The 10,864-nt window shown below is 33.7% G+C and overlaps 1 protein-coding gene across 1 annotated transcript; it reads right to left on the reverse strand.

Moving 5' to 3' along the window:
• Positions 1-294: 294 nt before the first annotated feature.
• On the reverse strand, positions 295-1,199 carry LOC139706785 (olfactory receptor 5AC1-like). Its single transcript, XM_071615834.1, is given in 2 exon segments — positions 295-605; positions 608-1,199. Coding segments are annotated over 2 exon segments (894 nt in total). The 5' UTR covers positions 1,191-1,199.
• Between the last annotated feature and the right edge of the window lie 9,665 nt (positions 1,200-10,864).

Consider the following 10,864-nt stretch of genomic DNA (forward strand, 5'->3'; position numbering starts at 1 on the left):
TATGTATATCTAGAAACAAAATAGTTCATTCATCTTACAAAGACTTGTGATGCAGTGATCTCAGTTTCATCTTTGAGTATGGATTTAAAACAACCACAATTCAGATCTATTCTTAAAGTACAATGATCATAATGTTTTATAATTAAGACAAACATATCTAGCCTAACTTTTTCATTCATTCATTGAACAATACATTTTAAGTTCTTACTGTGAGCCAAAAAATTACAATATATTGGGATTTATTTTTTAAAAATTGTAAAATAGAAAGAATAAGGAAAGTTTCCTGAACAATATTTATTTCTTCATCACCTTCCTCAATGCACCTAAAACTTCCTTGTTTCTCAGGCTATAAATGAAAGGATTTAGCAGGGGAATTATAATGGTGTAGAACAGTGAATACATTTTATTTTGATATTTATCTGGACCTGACCCAGGGCGCACATACATGAAGAAGAGAGTGCCATAGAACAAAGACACAGAACGAAGATGGGCCCCACAGGTAGAGAAGGCTTTGCTTCTGCCCCTCTCAGACTTCTTTTTCAGGATGGCAAAGAGGACACGGGCATAAGAGACTATGATACTCAGAAGGGAAAATTCTTGTATGCATTAGTAGATGGGTCAGTGCAAGAAATTGTAAACAGTGGCAAGATTTCACAGTAGAAATGGTCTATTACGTTGGACCTACAGAAAGTCAATCTATGTAATAATCCTACGTGAATTATGGGGTGCAGAAAACCAATTACATATGACATACTTATCAGCCAAGTGCAGAGTCTGTTCGACATCACCACTGGGTAAAGCAAGGGATTGCATATGGCTACATAGCGATCATAGGCCATCACTGACAGGAGAAAAATTTCTGTGGTTGCACTGTAACAAAAAAAATAATACTGGATGAAGCACTCAACCAAGGATATCTTATGATTCTTAGATAAAATGTTGATAAGCATCTTGGGGGTCACAGAGGATGAAGTACATGCATCAGCCATGGCTAAACTACTGAGGAATAAGTACATGGGGGTGTGAAGGTGGGGATCCTTCCAGATGAGAGCAATCAGGCCAAGGTTGCCCACCATGGTGATGAGGTAGATCACAAGGAAGACCAGGAACAGGGGCACCTGCAGCCCTGGATGGTCTGTGAGTCCTGTGAGAACGAACTCAGTCACCTGTGTCTCATTTGTCTCCATCATATCTACTCAGGCTAATCACTGCAATGAGAGAGGTTAAAAACATTAATCAAGCCTTATACAAAATGATATGGAGTGCAAATGGAATTACTTTGTTTCCACTATAATTTGCTCATGAAAATGAATATAATGAAATATAAAGTTTCAATGCTTCTTTTAAGAGCACATCGAAAGCTCTTATGTACTTTATAAATAACTTTTGAAATAAGGTGTTTTAAATGCATATAGTTACTTAAAACAATTGTGGAAAAAGCTATAAACACTAAGGGATTTGGTCTGAAAACTTGTCATTCACAAATACATTAAAATTGAATGTATTAACGAGGAAATGTTTTACGGAATTAAGACTAAAAAAAAAACAGTTGCTGGGCACAGTGGCACATGCCTGTAATCTCAGCCAGGCTTGGCAACAGTGAAGCAGTAAGCAACTCAGTGAGATCCTGTCTCTAAATAAAATACAAAAAAGCGTTTGGGGTGTGGCTTAGTGAGTGCCCCTTAGTTCATTCCTAGTATCCCTCCCCAAAAAAGAGAGAATAAAAAAGACAATTTACTTTTTATGTTAAAATCTATGAAAACAAGACTCTGGTTCAAAGTGTGAATGTTATCTCTCTTTCCAGGAACTCTTTCATGTCTTTCCTAATCAATAAAACAAGGGTTCTCCTTTGGTAATAAGGGTATGTCATTCTTTTCTCCAAGATATGAATGAGCCAAACAATAGACACTGAGTTAAGTTTCTATTTTCATGCTTTTCAGTCTGTTAACTTTATGTTACTTGATTATATGTTCCCCAAAAACCATCCCAGAAGGTTAATTAAACCATATAAATTAACCTTATAAATTCCTCAAAACTTGCCATATTCCTAACACAATTTTTAGTAGTTTTCTCCAAATACCTTCATAGGTGAACACAATTACTTACTCATTTGGTTAACAAATATCTATTTAGTAGTTTTAAGTTAGAGCACTGTCATTCTTAGGTCAGGCTCACAGACTTGTAACTCTGATGTTAACCTTGCAATACTAGAATAAGTGCTATTTTAAGAAAAACAAAAAATAAAAACTCTAGCCAATTTATTTGTAGACTTTGGATCCTTCTATGAGTATCATTAAAGATCAGTGTAGACAGTATTCAGCCCTTTACTAAGAATGTCTTAATATTTCAAAGGAACAAAATACTAAAGCAATTGTAAGAATTTTTTATTCCCTCTTTTTTTAACATTGTGAATGAGACTATCACATTCAAATTAGAATGAAGCATTACAGAAGACACCCTAGTAGAAACAACATCCATCTTTTTCAATCTAAATGTCAAAATTATAACTTTTATTTAAATACCAAATCAAAAATGGAGGAAAGATTAAACCAGAATGATTAAACCAAAGGACAATAATGAACATAAAGATAGGAAAGGCAGAAAAAAAGAAAAAAAAAAACACAAAAGCTGAAACATATCCATAAGTTAAATAAATGAGGGAAATATATGAGAAGAAAAGATCCCACAGAAACACTGGGGTGGGGAGGTGGGGGGTCTAAGTCAACATACCAAGGATTTTTTAATTGTTGTTGTTTTGCTTTTTGTACTGGGGATTGAGCCCAGGATGTTTAATCACTGAGATATACCTGTAACCTCCCCCCACAACACATATACTTTTTTAAAAAATATTTTGAGACAGATTCTCACTAATTTTCCCATGCTGTACTTGAACTTGTAATTCTCAAACCTCCTGCCTCAGCCTCCAGAGTAGCTGAGATTACAGAAGTACATTTTCTTAATGAAAAATTATGCATGATTCTAGAAATATGTGTTTTATATGCCCAATCTCTATCTTGATGACCTAAAATAGGAGCAACCTATGAAAAATAGAAAGTCTAAGTTTACAACTATTTAAAATATTATTTACAATGCTTGGATTCACAACTCCCAGGTTCATAGTACAGATCCAACTAATGTGTATAATACTGAAAAATATTTTCACTTCTATGGCTTAGTCACCAGCTCTGTATAAATGTAGCCTAACACTTCATTCCTTGAGTTTGTGATTGCATAAAACTAATATCTTACAGGACCCTCCTTGTAACTCAAAAAGGCACAAAAAGAAGGTAGCTGAAAACCCAGTTCTGAGAATAATAATCTCAGAATAGTAAAAATATACAAAAGTGAGATATTTCATACAGAAAAGTACCTGCCCCCATCCCATCCTTAGGAAGAGGACCTATTCTGTGGAAACCAGTTCTTCATAGTCAATGGGAGTACAACAAGAAATCTCATTTGAGGTTTTTATTAGTAAAATGTACCAACAGAGGAGCCAGGAATGTTTGCAGTGATCATGGAGAAAATGTGCTTCTCTTGAATCTTCAGCAGTATTAGATTATCCTTATTTTATATCTACAAAGAATACAATGATGATGTTTGCTGCAGATGTGGAGAATTCTTCCTTTCTGAATATTTCTAGGATATCTAGAAACAAGAACCATATGAGGAGGAAAATAAAGAACTCTCTCCTTTTCTACCAAAAATCCTTGTCATTGCCAGTTTCTAGAAAATCTTGATTCTGTGAGGTTTCTAAAGCTAAATTCAGAGTGAAATTCATTTTTTAAAGACAAAAATAAAATAATCAGTGTTTCAGTGTATAACTTACAATTATCATGAACAAGAACACTGTCAAACAAAATTTTAAAAATTTTAGATTTTAAGTCTCAATTTCAACTCCAACCTGGCTTTAAGGTTTGCATCTGGAATTCCGGATTTCCCAAAGTTCTTTTCTACCCATCATTTGTGAGACAGTGATTCTTCATTGCTATTAAGTAAACAACATAAAATAGTGTTTAAACATACAGATTCAGAAACTCAATCACAAATTCAAATTTTTATTACACAAATATAGAGCTGTATTTTTATCAGGATTCAGAGGAATTTGATTAAAATATTTATTTAGTATTTGAGTTCAGAGCTGTTCTCTGTTCCATGAGATAGGTAAATTATTTGGAATAGTTTTTAATTTAATATTTTAATAGTTCATTAGAAACCCTGAAGCTGAAATTATATAACTTTAAAAGAAATAAAGTGACAATGAATAAAGCATTTTACACTCACCCAATTCCAACAAGAAGATACATGAATTCGAGAAGATTTAAATTTTCATGAAGAACTCTTAAGGTTCAAGAACAAAGATATCAAATATAATTGCTCCTCCCACATTTATTTTTTTTGTTTTATTTTGTTTTTACAAATGCCATTTGGAGTAACTGGTATTTATTTCTCTCCATCTTCAACCCTGATTGTGATTTTAATGCTGAAAGTCCCTCAATGCCACCTAAAATTTCCCTGTAGGATAAGGTCAATCTATTGGGCATTGTAGACTAATCAACAAATGACTTCTGATACCCATTACCTACTTTCAACTATTAATTTATAACTCTTTTTCTTTCTTCTGAAAACAAAAGCACTACAGATTAATTGTAGAAAATTTGAAAATTTAGAAGAGTGCAAACATAATAAAAGGAAATGATCTCACAAATCCCTGGTAAATAGATAATTTTTCATGTTTATTTATTCCACTTTTACTTATGTATGTATTTGTACTGTTTTTACATAGCGTTTAAAAAACACAATTTTTATATCACTGTTCATAATTTTTCATAAAGTATCTTTACTTGCTAATACAGGTTTTACACATTTAAATCTTTTGTTTGCAAATGTGATTCTTTTTTCCAATCTGGTGATTTGGGGTGGGGGAGTTACCAGGGATTGAATTGAGGGGAAATCAACCACTGAACCACATCCCCAGCCCTATTTTGTATTTTATCTAGAGACAGGGTCTTATTGAGTTGCTTAGCACAGCAATGTCGCTGAGGTTGGCTTTGAACTCACAATCCTCCTGTCTCAGTCTCCCAAGCCGCTGGGATTACAGGCATGCGCCACCACACCAACCCAATCTGGTGGTTTTTCTTAAAAATATGCAAATTCTTAAATTTGCACATGATTTGTCAAAGTATGTGCACCTTATTGAGGTATTTGTTACAAATTTGCAGTGTACGCTCTGGGGAAATTGTACCAATTTACATTGCATATATCCCAAACTTTACATTAACAAAAAGAAATGAAAATATGTATCTATGTGAATGGGCAAGTGTATAAGGAACTGGAAGAGAGAGAGAGAGAGGTACCTATACATCTACACATATATGTGTATATAAAGATAATATACTCTGATACGAAAAGAAGTTAAGAAAATAGCCCTATTGGCAATCATATCAGAAAAAATTTAAGAATAAATGTAACCAAGTGGTAAAGTCTGAACACTGAAAAACATAAAACATTTGAGAAATTGAGAGGACATGAATAAATGAAAAATATTCTATGTTTATATATGAGAGAATTAATTATTCAGGTACTAATATGTTTATATCTGTATCTATGCAGAGATGCTATGATTCAACTGTGCAAGAAATATGACAGATTGTTTTAAAAACTATAAAACCCTACTCAGAGGTATCATATGTGAAAATTCTTAATTTTACCATTTAGAATAGCTTGATCTCATAAAGTGTTTTTAACAAATTAATATATAAATTTGATACAATTTCAAACAAAATGATATGGAGATAATTTAACGAGAAAATTTGAATTTATGTGGAAGGAAGATGAACTAAAATAAATAAATAAAACCCAACATTGTTTAGAAATAAACAAAGCAGAGGTTTTATGCAAGATTTTTTAATGTCATAAAGTTAGCTTTAATAATTGCAACTACACTTCAACTCATCAAGGAATGCTTTGGGTATCAATTCACTAAAATTTGAGCACCTGCTTCTAGACATTATGAAGTTGAATGAGAGCACACACTTTTGAAAGTGTTAGGTGCATTGCCTCTAATACTTCAGTCAAACAGAACACATTTGAGTTTTGGTTATTTTTCTCTATCTAATACTAGACAAAGACACAAAAACATTCATTGGAGAAAAGATAGCCTATTCAACAAATGGTATTGGGAGAACTGGAAATCTACATGGAACAAAATGAAATTAAAACCCCTACCTCTAACCCTACACAAAACATAAGTCAAAGTGACTTTGGCACTAAAACAGAAACACTGTGCATAATAGAAGAAAATGTAGGCCCAAATCTTCAACATGTTGATCCTTCTTTAACAAAACTCCTAAAGTGCAAGAAATAAAATCAAGAATCAATAAATGGGATGGACTAAAGAGTTTCTTCTCATCAAGGAAACAATAAATAACATGAAGAGAAAACCTATAGAATGGGAGAACACATTTACCACATGCATCTCATATAGAACATTAATCTCAAGGATATATTAAACTCTCAAAACACACACACACACACACACAATCCAATCAACAAATGGGCTAAGGAACTCAACAGACACTTCACAGAAGAAGAAATACAATAGATCAACAAATACATGAAAAAAAGTTCAACATCTCTAGCAATTAGAGAACTGCAAATCAAAACTAAGACTTCATCTCACTCCAGTCAGAATGGCAGCTATTAATAATACAAACAATGATAAGTGTTGGTGAGGATGTTGGGGAAAGGCACACTCATACATTGCTTGTGGGATTGCAAATTGGTTCAACCACTCTGGAAAGCAGTTTGGAAATTCCTCAGAAACTTGGAATGGAACCACCATTTGACTTAGCTATCTCACTCATTGGTTTGTACTCAAAGGACTTAAAATCAGCCTACTACAGTGATGCAACTACATCAATATTTATAGCAGCTCAACTCATATTAGACAAACTAAGGAACCAACCTAGGCATACTTCAGCATATGAATGGATAAAGAAAATGTGGTATATATACACAATGGAATATTACTCAGCCTTAAATAAGAATGAAATGCTGGCATTTGCTGGTGAATTGATGGAACTGGAGAATATCATGCTAAGTGAAATAAGCTGATCCCCAAAAACCCAAAGGTTAAATGCTTTTTCTAATATGCAGATGCTAATTCACACTAAGAGGGGGAGGGGTGTCTAGGAAGAATAGAATTACTTTGGATTAGGTAGAGGAGAGTGAAGGGAGAGGAGGGGGTATGGGGGTAGTAAAGGTACTAGAATGAATCAGACATTGTTACCCTATGTACATATATGATTACATGACTGGTGTGATTCTGCATCATGTACAACCAAAAGAATGACAAATTTTAATTAATTTATGTATGATATGTCAAAGTGCATTCTACTGTCATGTATAATTAATTAGAACAAATTTAAAAAGCCAAAAAAGAAAGAGCCAAAGCAATTATAAGCCAAGAAATGTATTCTAGAGACATCACAATACCTGTTTTCAAATTATACTACAAAACTATAGTAAAAATTGTATGATACTGGCATAAAAACAGACACAAAAATCAATGGTATAGAATAGAAGACACAGAGATAAAATCACTCATCTATAGTCATTTGATTCTTGACAAAGGTACCAAAAACATACATTGGAGAAAAGACAGCCTTTTTAACAAACAGTGCTAGGGAAACTGGTTATCCATATGTAAAAAAATGAAACTAGTCATCATACCACAGTGATACCTGCATATCCATGTTTATAGACACACAATTCAAAATAGCAAAACTATAGAACCAGTAGAGGTATCCATCAATGGATGAATGAATAAAGAAAATGTAGTATATATACAATAGTGTTTTATTCAGCCATAAAGAAAAATGAAATCATGTTATTTGCAGGAAAATGGATGGAACTAGAAACCATAATGTTCAGTGAAATAAGTCAAAATCAGAAGGTCAAGGGGCATATGTTTTCTTTCATATATGAAAGTTAGAGAGGGAAAATCAAAACTCCCTAAAAATCAAAGGGAGATCAGTAGAGGAAAGGGACTAAGGGAGAGGAGGTGGGAAGGGAGGAGGGAAGTTCTGGGGAGTGATACTAACAAAATTCTATTTTTATATTGTGTGCATGTACAAATACATGGCAACAAATTCCATCATTATGTACAAATATAATGCTCCAGTAAAAAACTGTGACAAAAATAAATAAAAGGAATACATATAGGAAAGAAAGAAGTGATACTATCTCTGTTAGCTAATATGATTTTATAAGGAGAAAATACTAAATATCCTAATAAAAAACTATTAGAACTCATAGAGCAATTCAGTAAACTTGCAGGGTACAAAATCAACCAATGAAAATGAGTAGCACTTCTATATACTAACAATAAACTAGCTGAAAAAAGAAATAAGAAAATAACTCCATTTTCAATCACAGCAGAAAATATTTAGGAATAATTTAACCAGGAGTAAAAAGTCTTAATACTATAAAATATAAAACATTTATGAAAGAAATTGAAAAATACAGAAGTAAAAGAAAGATACTATATGGTCATGAATGAGAAGAATTAATATTATGGCAATGATCTTGCTATAAAAAATAATCTAAAGATTCAGTGCAATCTCTAAAATAACTTCAATCAGTTTTCAGGAAGATAGAAAAACTATCCAGAAATTTGTATGGAATCCAACAAGACCTCAGAGTGAAAGCACTTTTGAGAAAAAAAAAAAAAAAAAGAATAAAGTTGAAGTAACCACACTCCCAGAATTTGAAACATTTAATAAAGCTATGGTAATCAAAGCAGAATGGTACTGCCAGAAAAACACATACATCAATCAATGGAAGAAAAAGAAGTCCCAGAAATACACTCAAATGCCTGGGCTCTCTCTCGTCCAGTGAGGAGGTCCACGGAACTGGGTAGAGGAGAGTGTGGCTGTGGAGTTGCTATTCAAGACCTCCAGAGACCAAGCAGGAAGCAGATCTAATTTTATTGCTGCAGTTACCATGTATGTCTACTCAGGCAGTAGCTAAGCAGATTACAAGCAGCCACCAATACAATTTCTGGCCAACTGTCCCTGTAGTAACCAATTAAGGAGTGGGCCATGGAGCAAGTGCAGGGACTGCAACATGCAGCCTCTCACCCAGTGATGTGCCTGCGGGGTAAGGGGTTTGCTGCTTACACACCTAGCATGAGGGAGTGGTTTACCACTCAGATTCCCTTAACGTATGCCATGTATGCAGTACACCATGTACTTGTCCCCACACCCAAGTATTTATAACAATTAGTTTTTCAACAATGGTGCCAAGAACATACAATGGGAAAAGATCAGTCTCTTCCCAAAAAGTTTTAGGGAAACTGAATATACACATGCGAAAGAATGAAATTGAACCATTATTTCATACCATATAAAAAACAAACTCAATATGGTTTAAAGACTAAATATGAATTTTTAAAAACATTAAAATATTAGAAGAAAACAATAGTGAAAACCTTTTTGACGTCGTTTACAAAGGCTTTATGGACCTGAGCTACAGCATAGACAGCAACAACCAAACTAGATGAGTGGGATTGCTTCAACATACAAAGCTCTGAACAACGAAGCAAACAGTCAGAAGTGGGGAAAAGGTGACCCACAAATAAGAGAAGATATTTATGTATCATAGGATGTTAATATACAAAATATATAAGGAACCAAATGGCAAGAATACAAATAATCTGATTTTAAAATGGGCAAAGGATTTATACAGACATTTCCCAAAGACACTTTAGCATTAATATGTCCAAATCTCAAGCCTGGTCCTCTCCCAGTGTTCCCTTTCTCTGGGAATAGGATAACCAAAGAAGTACTTATATAATAATGAGACACATCTGCATTCTTGATATTACCTTTATTATCAACCCTATTATTTCAACTACTGCCAACTCCTCTAGATTTTATCTCCTAAAGATTTACTAAAAACCACTAATCTTTTCCATTTTTACATGTTCTTTCAAAATCAAATAAACAGTGGGGTATGGTGGCACACGACTGTAATCCCAGCAGCGTGGGAGGCTGAGGCAGAAGGATCACGAGTTCAAAGCCAGCCTCAGTGAAAAGGGGACACTGTTTCTAAATAAAAATACAAAATAGGGCTAGGGTTGTGGCTTAGTGGCCAAGTGTCCCTGGGCTCAACCCCTGGTATTCCTCCACAAAAATAATCAAAGAAACATTAATCTCTTACCCGGACCTAATAGATAGTCTCTGAAGTACAGCATCTGCATTTGCACACCATCATTAAATTTATTTCCCACACTGATACTATGCTTATCTTTAAATAATGGGCATCTTTTCACCACCACTCCATGCACATAGAATAATATTTTTAAAATATTTAGACTTTATATCCATGTTCCTATACTGAAAAACAAGCCCAATAATTGGCTGTAAACAGTTAATCCACAATATCTTAGTGAATGGATGCAATAGAAATTTAGTTCATGTAAAGTATAAAGCAAATGTTCATAAATAAAAGAATATTCAAATTATTTAGGGATTCCAAATCCTAGATTCTTTCTATCTTGTTACTTAAGAATTTTCCACTAAACATCTATCAATGTCTGTGCTTTCTTTGGGATCAAGCTTTAAAGGGAAAAGTTCTCAGAGGATTTTGAAAGTTAAGTACTTATGACCCAGAAATGTTGGTGATGCTCATCATTTTCAATCTGAAACTCATACGACCACAATTAAATCAAAGGGTGACTGTGTTTCTATAAAGAAAGTTGATTTGGTGAACAGATAATAGTTTCTTCTCCTGTCTGGTTAACATCTGTTAGCCCTCCTTCCCACATACAAGACACTTTTACATCTTCCCTAGAGAATCAAAT

The sequence above is a fragment of the Marmota flaviventris genome, chromosome 8 (assembly GCF_047511675.1).
Source record: "Marmota flaviventris isolate mMarFla1 chromosome 8, mMarFla1.hap1, whole genome shotgun sequence".
In the NCBI taxonomy this organism is placed as follows: Eukaryota; Metazoa; Chordata; class Mammalia; order Rodentia; family Sciuridae; genus Marmota; species Marmota flaviventris.